The following is an 18,561-nucleotide window of genomic DNA, read 5'->3' on the forward strand; positions in this document are numbered from 1 at the left end:
TATATGATTTAATAAAATTTAAAATAATTATAACTAATAAATTATCTTACATGAATTTGTATAATTTAAAATAATTATTATTACATATAATTTAATAATAATATATAATTTCATAAAATTCTTGATAATAAATTTTCTTATATGAATTTATACAATTTAAAATAATTAATATTAAAAAGAACTAAAAAGCACGTCCCGATGAATTTGGATAAATGATTGTCTAGATGCACTTGAATCAATAAATTCATTCTTGATGTAAAAACCTTTTTTTATATTAATTTATAAAATTTAAAATTTCAAAATACTAATAATATAAATAACCACTTATTAAAAAATACATATAGAATGGATCAAGATAAATAGGTGTCCAAATTCAATTGTATCTAGATAATATTCAAATAATAAACATAAAACAGAATGGAATGAAGAGGGCAGACAGTAAAAATTTTGCCATAAAAGTATGACTGCGGATGCCTGCTAAATAGAATGCATGTCTTACAAGATCCACCTTGTTTCTCAAATGATTGGATAAATTTTTCTCACACAATTATTTTCTTATCATTACAGCCTAATCTTTCCAACCCAGATCACCGCACAAGAGAAAAAGGGGTTAAAACAACAGAAACGGTTCAGAAATTCTAGTCGAGACCAAAAGCTTGGCCATTAAATTCACAAAGATGTCAATAGCCCCAGTAGTCATTCCGGATCTCATCATCGAATTTCTTTTTAAGCTCTGGATGTTTCTCAAAGTACTCGTCTGCGGTCATGGTGCTGATCTTTTGCTGTTCATAAAAAAAGATAAAAAATTCAGCAATTGTGATTTGGAACACAACAACACACATTCCGGCATTGTTTTATTTATTACCTTAAGTTCTTGAACCTCGGCAATTTCTTTCTCCAATCGCTCAGACTCTTTCAAGGATTTCTCCTCTGCCTCTTTCAATTCTACAAGCTATAACCACAAATAAATAGCACATCATTCGAGGAAAAAACTTGGAGACGGGGTAAAAGAGAGTCAATTATCCTGTTGATTCTCACCAATTCATCAAATTTTGGTTTGTATTGAGGAGTGACGGTGTCAACAAACTTGGGGATCTCTACACCTGCAATGGAAGAGTATATAACATTTGTAACGGTGAATCCCTCAAAACTCCATCCAAACCTTATAACAAGCATGATAAATATGATTACTTCGACTGCTAGAAATTGCAGACAAGTGAGAATTGAGTAGCTAGATGTCTATATTTTCTTCATTCTACTTTGAACATAAGTATAGGAGTATCTCAAGTTTTGGTGTCCAGAAGAATCTGATCACATAATAGCATTATTGAAATGAAACATCTACGGCATTAATCTGAAATTGTTAAATGCTAATAGCATTCAACAAGTGAATTGCACATAAATAAGAATTGTATTTGCAAACAAAATAGCAGCCAATTTAAACAATGTCCTCATTGGCAATTGATTTCCATTGAACTTTCAGTGAAGTATGGGGCATGGAACTGATCTAGGAAAGATCAAGGAGATCTGGAGCTGGAAAATGATCAGAGAAATATAAACCAATAGCAATATAAAGCAAAGGGCACAGAAATCCTCAGGAATCAGAAAGCTCAATCTGAAACTGCAAATTCCATTCTAAATACTATCACATGCTATGACCAGCAGAAGGGAGAGGAGTATCTTGGCTGAATGAACCATGCAGAAGATCACCTGTACGGTGGAAGCAGACGATAGTTGACAATTTCAAGCACCAGAAGTGTCACCGCAGGCTTGCTCAATAAAGAAGCATTCCTCTGTGCCAAATGCTGCAAAGAAGGCATTTTAAAGAAATCCTATTATTCTATTAGCAAGTGACAATATATTTTTGTAAATCCATAAAGAGAGAATAAGGAAATCAGACTTTAGCTTTGGTCTAAATTGAAAAAATCAGCAGTCAGACAGCAACTAAGCCTTCTCCCACTACATGGAGTCATCTATTGATCATAAATCATCATTGGCTCTTATATAAGTTGCCAATGGATGGTTACAATGGGTTTGGAAAGAAATTTCCAAAGTGCAATTTTCTAAATTAAATGATTTAATAAAGGGTGAATTGTTACATTTAGTCAGTTAGTTGGTTTGGATGAAAAGTAGCATGATCTTGAACAGATGTCAGGAAATCTGAAAAACAAATATTATATTGACAGATAAAGTCATTATAAGTCAAAATTTGTTTTTCCAAATTAGTAGGATGATTGACTTACTTTCAGCCAGTAGCAAGAATGAGGTTACAAGTATATTGAAAGTGGCAATTACTTCTTAAGACTTCCATTAAAAATGAGATGGAATAACTTTTCCAATGGACAAAATTTATACCACAAATCTCGAAAACTGCATGACACTAATCCTTTACTAAGAAATCTTCTAAAAGATAAGAAATAATAACATTAGAAGGGAAGCAAGTTACACTGAAGTGCGAACAAAATAACGAATGAGGTGCAATGAGCAACAATCTGGTGTATGTTTCAACCATAGCAATACTAGGAACAACCTGCGTCAAACGAATCAATACCAAGCATTAGAAATAGTTTGAAAATCAGTAGTGATCCAATTGTCAAAGACCAAATAAAAATTAATTAAGCCTACAAGAAAATAGTGATCAATTTATAAATTAGATTACATTACTCTATTCAGGATAATACCTGCCCAGCAAATAAAGATTCTTCCATTTGAAAGACCAACTTCAAATAAAGATTCATTGAAAAGCCAGATAACAGTGAAATAGGCAATGGACTAACTTCCCGCATCACCATGAATCTCTCATTGGGCTGTACATTTGCTTCAGGTAACAACTCTGTAACTCCACCAGAAGATAACCAATTCATGACCGTTTCACAAGCTGGCTGCGCCATCGTGTAGGAGACAACCCAAAACATCCCAATTGATTTATAGAGAGAATAAAAAAGGAGCTAGGGATTAGAGAGAAGAAAAAGACCTGGCTGAATTTGGTTTGTAAAGTAGAGTTAACTTCATCAAAAGTGCGACGAAGAGTAGCGAACTCTTTGCGAGCCTCATCGGAGACCAAAAGCTTAGCCATCCCTTCCCAATCAATGTTCTTTGATGCTTTGAACGCGACATCGACGACTTTCTTCCCCGGTCTGCTCATTTTTCTCGCACTTTCTCGCTTCCCAAACGCGAGACGGTGGAGATTTGGTTCGAAGAAAACTGCTGTTGATGTTGGGAGGGAGAGGGTGGGGTGGAGCAGCAGATTTTGGCTAGGGAGGGTAAAACAGAAACGATTAGCTAATCCTTACTTTTGAAACGGATTGGCTAATCGTTGTTGAAGCAGAGAAAATGAGGAATACATCCGTGTTGTAATAGGCCTGTAATAGGCAATACATCAAACCAAACACGGGATTAAGTGGGGATTAGTGGGGCCCACGGATTAGGGGTGTATTGGCTAATCCAATACACCCAACCAAACATGCTGTTAATGTTTTATAATGACATGGTAAGTTATGTTTCATGATTTATGAACTTACTAAGCATTATGTGCTTATGTAGTTTTCTTTCCTATGTTTTATAGATAATTAGAAGCTCGATCGATTTGGAAGCTTGTCGGAGAACTATCACACTATCCAACATAAATTTCGGTAGTTTTTTTATGTTTTGGCCAAGATTATAATGGAATGTATAGGTAGACTTGTTGTAACACCCCTAACCCATATCCGTCGTCGGAACAGGGTTACAAAGCATTACTAAAATATACAGATTCAATACAAACATTTCTTATTATTTAACATTCATAACAGAAATTATTCATAAATTCCCTTATATAAACCCTCGAGGCCCAAAACATACATTAGAAACAAGTCGGGACTAAACCGGGTACTCAGAAATTTTTTTGCAAAATCTCAAATTTTTTCCAAGGTACAAGGGACACACGTCCGTGTGATCAGGCTATGTGGTTCACACAACCAAGAGACACGCCCATGTCTCAGGTTGTGTGGGCATTCGAAGTAGGCACATGGTCGTGTCCCAGCCCGTGTCCTTACCCATGTAACTCTCTAACTTAGGTCACACGACCAAGTTGCACGCCCGTGTGCTAAGCCGTGTGAACATAATAATTTTTATTAAATAGGTGCAGGGGTTACACGGCAAAGCCACACACCCGTTTTCCAGGCCGTGTGATCAATTTTGAGCATTCTATTTTGAAATTTGTAAGATGTAGGGGACACACGGTGTAACGCCCCAAAATTTCTAATTTCGTTATTGTGAAAATATGACAAAAATATCTATCAGCTTTAGTGGTTCTGTGTTCTGGGAGTGTTTGGGAGGTCCCAAGTTCAAGCCTTCGCTTGGGCAAATTTTGGTATTTTGAATAAATTAGGCCTTACTCTTATTTAGTAGGCTTTTATTTGATTGTTGGGTAAATTACATCAGAATGGGCCTGCTAGTTTGGTGGTTAATAGTGTGTTATTATGGTGGAGGTCTTCTGTTCGAATCCCTATGCAGGCAAGGGAATTATTTTGTTTTGCTTAGATTTCGGGATAGAGTTGTGTAATAGGGGGATTCTGAGTAGTGGATGTACAGTATGAATTAGGGGAGAAGATTAAGGGATTTGGGGGGTTATCAGGATTTTATTTTATTTTTTCCCATAACCGAATTTTGACTCTCTTTTCCAAAAAAAAATTTTCCATCTATTCTTCTCCCTCTCCTCTTGCCGAAATTCTCTGAGTTTTTCCATCTTTCTCTTCTTTTTCTTCTTCTGTATTTCTCCCTAATCCATTTATTTTCCTTCATTTTTGCACGCGGTTAGTGCTCGCTTAGTTTCGGTAAGTGTTTTTCTTCGTTTCTATCATGAATCTCTTAACGACTGAAGCGGTAATGTTTTTTCTCTTCGATTTAGGCGTAAGGGGAGCTGGTGAATTCAGTGTTCTCGTCTTAATAATATTTAAATGGAGGGTTATCGTTGGTGGTAAGTTGGGTTTCCATTCATTCTTGGTTGTCAATTCACTTGTAAATCCATTAAATTGATGTTGAGTGTCTTGATTATAGGCTTTGGAGTGCTCGGTGATTGTTTTAGCATAAAAAAAAACCAGGTGTGCACCCGAAACGTAAAAAAAAATAAAGGGATTCGGTGAAAAGCCAAAATTGCTTGCTGTTTGGACAGTAGCAGTAGGCTAACTTTGAAAAATCGTCATAAATTATGGAAATTGAATTAGAGGATGAACAGAGTATATAATTAAATATTATTAAGTCTAGTTTCTCATAGAAAAAATAGTGTAAGTAATAGAATTGTAAATCATGAGGTATAATAAAATTTGTGAGACAAGGTCAGATTGAATTCGGGTTCCCCTTTTCTGACTTTCGAAAATCATCAAAAATTGGAGAAAAATAATTAGGGGTTAAAATTTACATGTTTAAATTAATAATGAGTCTATTTTCAATAGAAATAAATGGAAACATCATCCAAATTTTGTACTAAGAGATAATTAATTTTTAGCAAAGAAGGGATAAAGCTGTCAGACAGCAGAACATAGGTAAGTTTGAAGATTTTACTGTACTTACTAGCTGGACCAAAAATTCTGAAAATTCTATGGTAGAAAGGTATTTGAGTCTAGTTTCAAAGACATCAAGTAGATCTTAATTCGGAATTTTGTAGCTCAAGATTAAATAATTTAGTAACAGTGACTCAAGTAGACAACTTTAAAGGAACATATAAATAATTAGTGAAAACATATATGAATAATTAACTAGCACGAGTTACATTAAAAATGGATCACGTGGCCAAGGCCAATTTGGGCTGAATGGGCCACATGGGCCTGTGAGTCCATTTTTCTGAAAAGTTTTGTAAGGTTGCACGGGTTGCCCAAGTTGACTGTGGACCTACTGTAGGGTCGGTAAGCTTTACTTAGACCCCTATATGTGTGATCTGTCTGACTGATTTCTATACCGAGCATGACTTATGATATCTGAATATATGTACTATTAATTGTATAATGACATGACATATTTTGTATGTTGCATTGCATCGAGGTGGGTTGATGATATTTGGAGGAAGTGTCTGAAAGGCTATTAAGCCTGTTATCTGGCAGCTCAGCTGCAACCTTCTGATTATGTGTTTCATTTCGGTACAACATAGTGTGTAAGGATGTATGGGTTGATTTAATCCTAACATGGTGTGTATGGTTGGACGGAGATGGTGTGTAGAGGCTGGTGGGTAGGATTCTGATTTACTGTATCTCTATTTTGTATCTAATATGAGCCAAGGCCTTAATGTATTTCTGAGACTGTATCTGAATGGGCTAAGGCCCAAACTGATTCTGTGATGGGCACGGGCCCCAGACTGTATCTAACTGAATTCTGTTGATTATCTGTATGCATGTTTTCTGTGGGGATTACACTCTGAGTTTGCGAAAACTCACCCTTTCTTTGTTTAATCTGTACAGGTAGTCTCTAAACTTGACGGGTCAGTCTAGCGGAGGACTCGACGGTGGCCACATGTAAATTTTAGACTGTTTTCCGTTAATGCTTAGAATTTATTACTTATTTGGGGTTTTTGATGTATCTTCTGGACTATGGACTGGTTGGCTTTAAATTTAGGACTTTATACTGTTTTTTATGGATTTTTTTTAAAAACTGCAACTCTACAAAACACGATTTTTTTCTAAAAACTAAGGTTTTTCGTAAATAGAAACGATTTTCCCTAAATTAATTGGTTACAAAAGCTTCCACTAAGAGACAAGTTTTAAAGCAAATCAACTAGTTCTTTTTTTCGAATTAAATAAAAGCTAACTTACTATAACGGTTTTTAAACTCGACAATTTTGTCTTCAAATCCCTTTCCATGTGACATCACCAGATTCGACCATAACGTCTAGGCTGGGTTTGGGGTTACACATGGTCAAACCACATGCCCATGTGCTAGGCCGTGTGTCACACACGGCTGAGACACACACCCGTGTCTCTACCCATGTGGACGAAATAATGTCATTTTCAAACCATATTTCTCACCCAAATTTAACATCAACCTATCACAACAAATTGCATATTTACATACCATATCAAAGCACTCAAAACATGCTAAAATCATGTCTTAAACATGACATATTACCACTTACAACCAATGTGCTCTTAAGCACTTCAAGTGACAATTTATCATTATATCATTCTATTACTCATATTTTCCTAGGTACCAAATGCATATATGCATAATCAACTCATTTTTTTAAACATGATAAATCTACTTATATATACATCAAAACATATTCCTTATAAGCCATTCCATTAGCTATTTACAACCAAAACATTTATATGCCAACATTGGCCAAGTTAGCCTATACATGCCATTACAACTAAAATTAGTTTTATATTTGTACCAAATTGGGCCGGTGGATAGTATGAGTGATCTCCACCAAGCTTCAAACCCAACGAGCTTTTAATTTACTATAAAATAGAGGAAATAAAACAAAGTAAGCATTTAATGCTTAGTAAGTTCGTATAACGGGAAATTAACTTACCATTCATTTTCATTAAAATAAGCATACAAAAATGCATCCAAAGAAATTTGTCAATTAGCCTAATCACATAAAACTTCATCAAACATGTTAGTCATGCACTTCATGTAAATATCAAGAATCAAGTATGAGCTCATCATGTAATAATTTCCATGTATTTTCAGGTAGACACAGATAATATTTTATCCAGAACTTATATTAACTTATATGGGAACTTTTCCGTTGAACCATATCAAATATCGATGGACATACGGGTAGTACACACGAAGTGTACAAATCTGAGATCCGTCAATTCATATTCGAAAATACTCTTACGAGCACATAAATAGGAAGCTCTCTCTCGAGTCATATAACAGGAAGCTCTTGTGAGCCATATAACGGGAAGTTTATCCGGGCTGTATAATGGGAAACTCATAAGAGCCATAGCCAAGAAGCTCATGCAAGCCAATAACGGGGTAGCTCCGAAGAACCATTAATCGATAAGCTCCGGATAGCCATATATCGGGAAGTTCAAGTGAGCCCATATCGGGAAGCTCTGAAGAGCCATTAATCAAGAAGCTCTCAAAGAGCCATTAATCGAGAAGCTCCGAAGAGCTACGGTGTGTGATGTGAGCATGCTCGGGGTGCCCGCGAATTCAACTTTTGATCCTCTTGAGCTCTCTCAAGGCCCCATAACTCGAGCCCTAGCCAAATAACTCCAAGAATCTGTTTCGACTTTATTGATTCAATTTTGGACCAAGACTCAACTCGATGAAGATGGAAAAGCTTGGGTCAACATTTTAGAGAAACCTTGCACCTTAGTGCAAGCTGATTTCAGCTCGGTTTAGCTCACATGAGCTTACTTTAGCTTGTTTAAACTCGATTTAAGTTTATTTCAGCTCATTTATTTTAATGTTTGAATAAATTATGTATTTTATTAACTTAGTTTAAATTACTACAGCTCATAATTATGTCCTGACTTATTACATGCTTTAAATGTGTCTTAGCCGAATTTAATATGTCTTGTTTAAGACTTTATTAAATTTGTCTAATTTATTTTATGTGTTAATTAGTGTGTCTAAATTATATTAATATTTGATTCAGTTGAATTTTATGTGATTTAATTTTGGTTCATGTGAATTTGTAGGTGAGCCAAATTTGAAGAGTAATTAAACAAGGTTCATGCATGTTAGGTTCAATGTATGGGACGGTACATGTAAGGCCTCTTTCAGTGAATGGTGGTTGATCTATTTGGCTCTCCAAGGCACCTATTCGGCCAAAAGGTGTCCAGCAACTTAAAGCCCAAGCTTGGCCGATTGTTTTCCCAAGGCAACATCTAAGCCATTCACACCTTAATTTGACCAATCAACTTCTATACATGCATGGGTGGAGTCAAGAACGTCCAACGGGGGATATAATACCTTATTTCAGCCCATTAAATGAACAATGTGCATGCACAAAGGGGAGGACAAATTTACAAAGGTACATGCTACCTTTCATGAACCAGCCCATCATCAATGCTTCAATTAAGGCCTTGGTTTAACCTAGACAAGTGCATTGCACTTTTCAAGCTTCCAAATTCATTCAAGTTCATTTGCTTAAGCATCAAGCTGCCTCTTGAAGTCTCATTCAACCGAATCCTACTCCAGCTCTTTAATGGTTTATTCTAGATAATTCTAGCTCATTCTAGTCAAAATTGCTTAGGCATTAAGCTTCTGAATTTTTCTATTCGACTACCTTTAGCTAAGTAGTATAAATAGTCAGCTGATTTCAGTTGTAAAGGACTTTTGGTTAGACTTTTGAACTTTGACAAAAATTTTATGAACATTTTGTTCTAGAGTGAGTTTACCTCCTCTCTTATTTCGTACAAGTCTTGTTTGACTTATCTAGCGTTGCTAGTGGCGTCTTCCCGACTTGTTTTGAACTTATCACCGTAACCGGTGTGGCGTTCATCCTACTATTCCCATCCGACCACCTTAACCATATAAGAATCGGGGTGACACTTTCTTTAGTGTTGAATCATTCTTGCGTTAAGTTCGCTTTCCATTTCCATCTTCCAAATTTCGTATCCCACCTTAAGCCATATAAGTCCCGGGGCAATACTCTTTTTAGTATTGAATAGTTCTTCAAGCTTGAGTTCACATATCCGTTCCATCTTTCTATCAAATATTTACTCTCTCTTTTTCATTCTTAAACCAAACCTACTATCCCTTATAAACCAACCATCACCTCAACCATCTTAAAAAAAACATTTTGAAAACTTTCGCAACCCTTAGCCTAAATTATCCCTTTCTACAACTCAATCTTCTCCTCGTTGAAGATCGGGCAAACTAAAGTGACTCGACTCTACATCATCGAAATGAATCGCATTATTTGGTATCAGAGCTAGAAAATGAGTAGTGCCGATGTGACACCCCAAACCCAGCCTAGACATTATGGCCGTATCTAGTGTGTCACATTGAAGTGTCTCTAAAAAATTTGGCTTGTTTACAAACTTGTTTCTTATTTTTGGAAGCCTCTTATTATTATCAAACAGAGGACTTATTCATATGCTTGCCTTGTTAACTGCTTTTTGTTATACTAAGTTGATTTAAAGTGCGGAAGTATTTTGAAAATTCTAACGTTTAAAGCTCGTGTCTTTAAAAATAGTAATTATTTTGAAAATTCGTTTTCAAATAACTAGCAGTATTAAAATATGAAAGTAAAAACCCAATTAAAATTTAAAACCAAATAAAAGGCCTTATTACAAAAACAAAACCCAACTTATTAATTAGAAAAAAAATAAAAGCTAAAGTGAACAGCAGTGATTGTGTGGCTACCTCCGAGTCTCTCGCAGCACCGAACCGCCTATGGCTGAGGATTACCTGCACAGTTAGAAGAGAGGGTGAGTTTACGAAAACTCAATGTGTAATCCTCTACCAAACAATCAGCATACAACATGCAGAATCAGTCTGGGCCTGAGCCCTATACAGTAGCAGTGTATAGGCCATAGCTCAATACAGTAACAGAGTGTAGGCCTTAGCCCAATACAGTAACAGAGTGTTGGTCTTAGCCCAATACAATAACATTGCAAATGCAGTAATGCAACCCATCCCAATCCAGCCAACACACCACTCCATACCACCAACACACCATGTGAGGATAAAATCGACCCACCCAGCCAACACACCAATATCGCAGCAAAGCTACCAGTAATAGTAACGCAGTAAAGCTGCCAGTAACAGTAATACAGCAGAGCCGCCAGTAACAGTAATGCAGCAGAGCTGCCAGTATCAGTAATGTAAAAAAGCTACCAATAATAGTATTTGTGGCAAAGCCACCAGTATAGTATACTTCCCCTATATCAGAATCCCAATCACATGCAACGTGTCATGTCATAAATCATACGTGTATGCAGTATGTCATACTTAGTAACAGTCATATATATATCATAGAACAAGTCGTTCATACACACATTTCAATTTTTAGGGGTATAATAGTCATTTTACCCTATAGGGGTATTTCGGTCCGTTTACCCTTCGAGGGTATTTCGGTCATTTTACCCTTTAGGGGTATTTTGGTCATTTTACCTTTCAAGGATATTTTAGTCATTTTAACCATCGATGGTATTTTGATAATTTTACCCATTGAGGGTATTTTAGTCATTTTACCCATCGAGGTTATTTTGGTCATTTTAAAGGCCTATTTCGACCTAAGCCCATGATAACGCTCATGGGGGCCTCTACAGTCCCACATCGGGTTTCGTGACCTCGATTTACCACTCGAACGTTCGCACTCCCTTACGATATCAGCGCCATCTTTTCCAGCTTTTTGGCTTTTGCTAATTTGCAATTGAAAGAGAGTGTGATTACACACCTGGTTACGAGAAGAGCGCAACCTCCACGTACCCAACCTAGATTCAACATAATCCAACATCAGTCTTTTAACCGTTAGGGTGAGACACCCTCTTTTACAAGACACAACCCAAAAATTACTATCTTTACCTTACTTGTATGAGGGCAACCCTACTGTTCCAAACCGCTAACTCAAAAGTGATCACACGCTGCAACGATAATTTGCACCACAACAATGACTTTCATAGACTAAACTAGGCCATAATAGTGGCCAGGAGGGGTATTCGGCTTAAAGATAAAGATTAGAAAAGAATCGATTAAAACGAAAAGTGAGGCGCATCACAACTTACCGATAATCTGTAATACTTGCAGCACTTGAATAGCAACAGCAGCGAAAAGAAGATCAGCGTAGGAAGTGATCGAAGAGAGAAGTACAATCAGCTAAACCTTACACAAAGAAATGAGATAGTTCTCAGTTCAAAAGGAAAAATAAAATAATACCAGATAAGAATCAAAACAGAGAGAGGAGAGCATTCAGTCAAAGAAAAAGAGGGGAGGAACGAAATTCGGCTAAGAGGGAGATGGAAAGGGAAAAGAGAAAAGAAGGTTTGGCAGCAAAAGAGGGGAGAAGGGAGGGATATTCGACCAATAGAGAGAAGAGGAAAGGAGAAAACGGAATAGAAAAATGTACAAACCTGAGAAGAAACTTGCCAAAAACAATAGCTGCAAAACGGAATTGACCAGAACCAAACAAGCAAATAAAATAACACATGAATCCAATTGCACAAAATGTCAAAACCCAAATACGGCACTAGCAAATCCCCCTAGCCAAAATTCCTAAAGTGCTAGAGTCCAATTTCGGCGCAACTCTTCCTCTCAACAACTCCTCGATTTTCTCCACAAATCTCTCCCCTTATCAGTCCACCAATTTCTCCTTAACTCCCTCTATGACCAGTTAAAAATTTCTTCGGTAATATTTCACTCCAACTCTGCCACATACACAGCTCAAGCAGCAAAGTAAATACTCCATTACGCAACCCAAGACTTGAACCTCAGACCTCACAGTTACACAACACGCCACCTTGCCACTAGACCAATGCTCTTTTTGTATCATAAAACAGACATTAATATTTATAAGGCCTAAACGCCACTGTCCAGATTCAATTAAGAGCAAAACCAAAAATTCTACAGAAGCCAAGACTTGAACCCCTGACTTCTCAAACACTTCCAACCACTCCTAAATCACTTAACCACAGAAGTAGACATTCATTTATGTCACTTTCTTGCACAACTAAATATTTTTGTGCAGTCTTCTAACTGTTCCCTTGTTCAAAACCTATTTCTTCTAGGCCCAAAATTCGGGGTGTTACAGTCGAAGATCAAATCAAGCCGGAGTAGGTTCGTAGAAAAAAAATTCAAGTTGTAATTCAGCATATTATTGTATTGAAGTATAAATTTTTTTAAAAAAAATTACGAAATTATATACAAAAAAAAGAAAAAAATATACGAGTAAAAAATAATAATAAATGTTTCAAAGTTTGTGACTGTTTTTCATTTATTTCTACTCTGATCATCAAGTTCTTTTTCCTACCATTATTTTCCCAACACCAATGCCACACTCAAACCCCAAATTTTCTTTTGGTTCAACCTATCTACACCCCCAAAATCTCATCCTTTGAAAACCACTTTGAAACTGACCCCGAAGCAAGTAAATAGGTCTTTTGAGATGAAATATGAAATTGTGAGATGAGGTCGAGTGGAAAAAGGCAAAGAGAGTGTGAGCGTAAAAGAGTGATAAGAAAAAGCCTTAAAATGAGCGTAAACACAAGATAAATAATCATGTCTTGAGAAGAATTTTTAGCCGATGAATTTCAATATTTGTTTAAAGAAATGGAGAACATGCTCGACCGAAAAATTAAGCCCATTCAAGACAAGCTAGAACATCGAGCAACATTCCAACAAAAGCAAATCCCACCAAGTTGGAAAATGGAGTCACGATCATCACAAAGACACATTTTCATTGACCATTCGAGAAGAGATTCTTATCGGGATTCCTACTCGTCAAGGAATTTGAGACATAGAGGAGAAAGCTTTGAGTCTGAAATCTTTCGATATGACGAATGAAAAAGTACGAGTTATTCTTCGTATGCCTCAAAGAAGTCCTTTCCAGAAAATCGTTCACGAAGACTTGATCGAGATACCTATAAGAATACTTTCTCTTTCCTTGAGCAAAACACTTATCTTTTTTATTCTTTTGTATCGTCCTCATGTTGTAATCAAAAAGAAAAAGAGATTTAAAAAGAGGAAAAAAATTAAAAGAGAGAAAAGAATCGAAAAAGTTTGTGAAAAAGAAAACGAAAAAGAAATTGAAAAAGAAAGTGAAAGTGAGAAAAAGAAAGACGAAATTGAGATTAAACAAAAATTTGTAGAGAAAATTGGAACGACGAAAATGTGCAAGTGTACACAATCGCAACAAGTAATAAAGTGACAAGTAAATGTCGAGTTATCGTACCCACAGGGACTGTAAAAGAATTATTTATGAAAGTAAGTTTAAACACTTTGGTGAAAGAAAAATATTTGGATTTGGGAAATGATTAAAAACTAGAAAACAAAGTAAAATAAAATAAAGTTCTAATGCACGATTTCAGAAGCTGATTTTAATCAAGATGATATAATTGTGTTGGATTAATGACATTTCCTTACCTTAGAATCATTAAACTTATGCTTATACTTATTACTAATAAATCACGGCAACTCGGTAATTTGCTAACTTATGAACATATTTACAAATTAAAAATCCATTCATCTCTTGTACATATTCCTATGTCAATTCGACCGATAAAATAGATTTATAAAGATAAACATGTTATTGCACATACATACTTATTAAATTAAACAATCTCCAGCATATTCCTATGTCGATTCAAACGATTAATTCAACCTAATAAGCATATAAAAGACTATGTGAGGTAACAAAGTATCCTTACCTTGAAACGGTTTAATCACAATAATCTTGCAAGTTATGCAAGGCATATATATCGCCAAATACAATGCTAATCTAATCTTCAGCTACCTTAGAAGAATTAAACATGCACTGATTAAGTACTGTGTCCATTAATTACAATTTAAATGTGTTTAAATAATTATTTCTTTAGTTATCTTACAATTGTAATGTAAGAATAACTAAATCATGGTTTTACTTAATCAAACATTTTTATCGAAGCCTGTAACAACATAAACAAAAATTTAACAAATCAAGAGGACAGAATGCAATCAACCCAACATGAATTAAATTCAAGCTAAGCTAATTAAATTAATCATTCAAATAGCATAAATATTCATAGATATGTTCATCATAAAAACAACAAAAATTAAAGAGATAAGGAATAAGAATCAAATTTCTATGGTTTTTCGTGGCTTGACTAGGTTGCTCCATTCTTCCTTCTTTGTTGTCCTTGCCGGTCAAGGCTGCTATGAACACTCAATTATTGCTCCAAAATGGCTGAAGAAGACCCCTTTCCCAAGAGGAGAAATCGGCACAAGAGCAAGGAACTTTGAATGGAAAAATGAGAGAAAAATGTGAGAGGTGAGAGAAGAGTTGTGAGAGAAGAGATGTGAATGAGGGATGATTTGAATGGGAAGCAAAGGGGGGTTTATATAGCTGAGGATGGCTGCTAAAAATAGCAAATTTTAGTAGCCAAAGAGCCCCCTCACGGCCTAGGGAAAATTCGTAAAGCCTTAATTTAAGGTGAGGTTTGAATGCAATTTGGAAGTCTTCCAAGGGCCTTTTTGCAGCTCATTTAATCAGCTAAAATGCTGACTTGGGTTAGCATTTGAACAGTTCTGGGCTGCCCAATTGGTGACTGGTTTGGTTCGCTCAATTTTGTTCAACTGGGCCTTTTTTCGATAATTAATTAAAATTAATTTATTTAGCACAAATTAAATTGGGAATAAATTAAAATTAATTATATTATGAATTAATACACATATTTGGACCATCTTAGGCTGGAAATTATTTTTCCTTGTTACTTCGAATTGCTTCTCAGTTTTGTTTTTCTAACGGTGTCTGCCGGGTCAATTTTCGCCGTTCGTACGAATCGGTCAAAAATAATCAAAATTCACTAAAAATAATTGTAAAATTGAATAAAAATTAAAATGTTCAAATTTTTAATACAATTTAATTATTTTATAAAAATTAATTATTTTATGACAAAAATTCTATCGAAAATAAATAATTTTAAGTAAAATTAGGTATGAAAAAGTATATAAATCTTTGTGTTTCCAAAAATTGAAAAAGAAAAAGAAACGAGAGAAAAAGATGCAAGCAAACAAGAAAAAGTGAGGAACCTGTTTACTAACCTAGATATGAAATTGTCTCGTTGTGTTTCTTTTCAGGTTTCCGAAAGATCGAAAACTAATTTTCAACTTCAATACCTTACTGACGAGCGACGCTTTCGCATGACCGAAGAAGGTAAGGTTGAAGATGAAATCACACCACACGAGCCCAAAGTAAGCGAAGTAAGGAAATTTTAACAATTGAGTCACGACAATCATGTTTGAAAGTTATCGATAACATTTTCGGTGACTTAGTTTTTAAAAGATTCCCTTATCTTCATCCGATTAGTTTCTATTCCTTGATTGTGGTTAATGAACTCGTTCCAAAGAAAAGCACAATGAGTTTTACTCTTGACTGGCCCTGTGAAGGTAACTTTGTTGATGTTTTTTGGTTTGATCGACAAACCATGAATTTAATCTTGCGTGATAATGAGTTTTCACGAAAAACACATAATTTGTTTGAATATGATATTAACATGTATCCACTAAAGTTTTTTGTGAAATATTTGAATTTGTGCAAGTCTGTTTCGATGATGGCAAAGAGTTTTGATCGTTTGCTCCCATGTATGCAAAAATCCTTCGGTTTGACATGTTTGATTTACTGAAGCCTTTGCTACACTTTGGCATAAGTAATCAAACTCATGTTTTTAAACCCGAAATATGTTTTAATTTGTTTTGCGAGAAAAACCAGCATCTTAAAGTTTGTGCGAATAATTTCTATTTGTTTGATACTTGGTTTTTGAATAAGGAAACGGGGATTGACAAATTTGATTTCAATTTAAATTCGTTCCTTACGCCATTTCTGTGGTTGTACATGAAGTTCGCGTGTCATTCCAAAAAGGTTAACTCAACCACGAAGTTTTGACTACTCTATACCCCCGATGAGTGAAGGTTTGTGTTGATTGATCGAGGTAAAAACAATCTTTATTTTCCTGCTCATAAAGGTAAGAAGTCTTGAAACATTTCTGTTCTCCTCAGAAGGTGTTAAAAATCGTGTTGATGATTTAGCTTTTGTAAAACACTTAGATCGTGACATGCTTAATTGTTCTATTTTGCTTGATGATGATCTATTTGTTTTGGTTGTTGATAAAAACATTCTTGTTTTTGATCATCGTGATTTTTTTGGCAAGCATGCGATTAAATGGAAATTACAATGCCCAACTAAGCAAGACCATGAATCTTCTAATTCTTTTCGATTGCCAGTTTGTGATGCCTACGTACATCTTTTGACTCATTACTCGCATCTAGGCTATGATTTGTGGAAACCAATTGAGATTTTTGAATGTCTTACAACATATCTGTTTTTGTCTATATCGTTTGAAGAGATATTGACAAGTAAGATAATTTGTTGGCATGATTGCAAACATGGTATTTTTCATCTGTCCATTCGCATTCGTTGCACTTGTTTTGGTTTGATTATGATTGGACTGCAAGTTTCTTTGCATTGCTTTTTGTTAACGCATGGCTATAAATTTCAGATCACTCATTTGCCATTCGCCCCTTTCAACCAAGGAAAGCCGCGCAAACGCTTTCTAGTAAACCAACGGCTTGACTTGAGGACAAGTCGTTCTGAAGAAGGAGGAATGATGTGAGCACGCCCAAGGCACCCGTGAATTTAACTTTCGATCCTTTCGAGCTCCCTAAAGGCCCCATAACTCGAGCCCGAGCCAAACAACTCTAAGAAGCTGTTTCAGCTTTATTGATTCAATTTTGGACCAAGACTCAGCTCGATGAAGATGGAAAAGCTTAGGTCAACGTTTTAGAGAAACCTTGCACCATAGTGCAAATTGATTTCAGCTCGGTTCAGCTCACATGAGCTTACTTTAGCTCGTTTGAGCTCGGTTTAAGTTTATTTCAGCTCATTTATTTTAATGTTTGAATAAATTAAGTATTTTATTAACTTAGTTTAAATTACTATAGCTCATAATTATGTCTTGACTTATTACATGCTTTAAATGTGTCTTAGCCGAATTTAATCTGTCTTGTTTAAAACTTTACTAAATTTTTCTAATTTAATTTATGTGTTAATTAGTATGTCTAAATTATATTAATGTTTGATTCAGCTGAATTTTATGTGATTTAATTTTGGTTCATGTGTTTTTGTAGGTGAGCTAAATTTGGAGAGTAATTAAACAAGGTTCATGCATGTTAGGTTCAATGTATGGGACGGTGCATGTAAGGTCTCTTTCAATGAATGGTGGTTGATCTATTTGGCTCTTCAAGGCACCTATTCGGCCAAAAGGTGTCCAGCAACTTAAAGGCCAAGCTTGGCCGATTGTCTTCCCAAGGCAGCATCTAATCCATTCACACCTTAATTTGACCAATCAGCTTTTATACATGCATGGGTGGAGTCATGAACGTCCAAAGGGGGATATAATACCTTATTTCAGCCCATTGAATGAATAATGTGCATGCACAAATGGGAGGACAAATTTACAAAGGTACATGCTACCTTTCATGAACCAGCCCATTATCAATGCTTCAATTAAGGCCTTGGCTTAACCTAGACAAGTGCATTGCACTTTTCAAGCTTTCAAATTTATTCAAGTTCATTTGCTTAAGCATCAAGCTGCCTCTTGAAGTCCCATTCAACCGAATCCTACTCCAGCTCTTTAATGGTTTATTCTAGATAATTCTAGCTCATTCTAGTCAAAATTGCTTAGGCATTAAGCTTCTGAATTTTTCTATTCGGCTACCTCTAGCTAAGTAGTATAAATAGTCAGCTGATTTCAGTTGTAAAGGACTTTTGGTTAGACTTTTGAACTTTGACAAAAATTTTATGAACATTTTGTTCTAAAGTGAGTTTACCTCCTCTCTTATTTCGTACAAGTCTTGTTTGACTTATTTAGCGTTGCTAGTGGCGTCTTCTCGACTTGTTTTGAACTTATCACCGTAACCGATGTGGCGTTCATCCTA

At 35.6% G+C, this 18,561-nt stretch overlaps 1 protein-coding gene across 2 annotated transcripts; it reads right to left on the minus strand.

Annotated features, from left to right (window-relative positions):
- Positions 1-353: 353 nt before the first annotated feature.
- LOC107909916 (mediator of RNA polymerase II transcription subunit 23-like) lies at positions 354-3,266 on the minus strand. Of its 2 annotated transcripts, XM_016837621.2 has the most exons (5): positions 2,682-2,944; positions 2,447-2,530; positions 1,711-1,805; positions 866-1,103; positions 354-782 (listed from the first exon to the last, which is right to left on the minus strand). In XM_016837621.2, the coding sequence occupies exons 1-4, from the start codon at positions 2,913-2,915 to the stop codon at positions 1,079-1,081; spliced, it is 438 nt and encodes a 145-aa protein (XP_016693110.2). In that variant the 5' UTR covers positions 2,916-2,944; the 3' UTR covers positions 354-782; positions 866-1,078. The 2 variants fall into 2 exon arrangements, 1 of the variants encoding a protein (XP_016693110.2); XR_005910425.1 differs by lacking the exons at positions 1,711-1,805; positions 2,447-2,530; positions 2,682-2,944 and adding an exon at positions 2,975-3,266.
- Positions 3,267-18,561: the final 15,295 nt, after the last annotated feature.

The sequence above is a fragment of the Gossypium hirsutum genome, chromosome D02 (genome assembly GCF_007990345.1).
Source record: "Gossypium hirsutum isolate 1008001.06 chromosome D02, Gossypium_hirsutum_v2.1, whole genome shotgun sequence".
In the NCBI taxonomy this organism is placed as follows: Eukaryota; Viridiplantae; Streptophyta; class Magnoliopsida; order Malvales; family Malvaceae; genus Gossypium; species Gossypium hirsutum.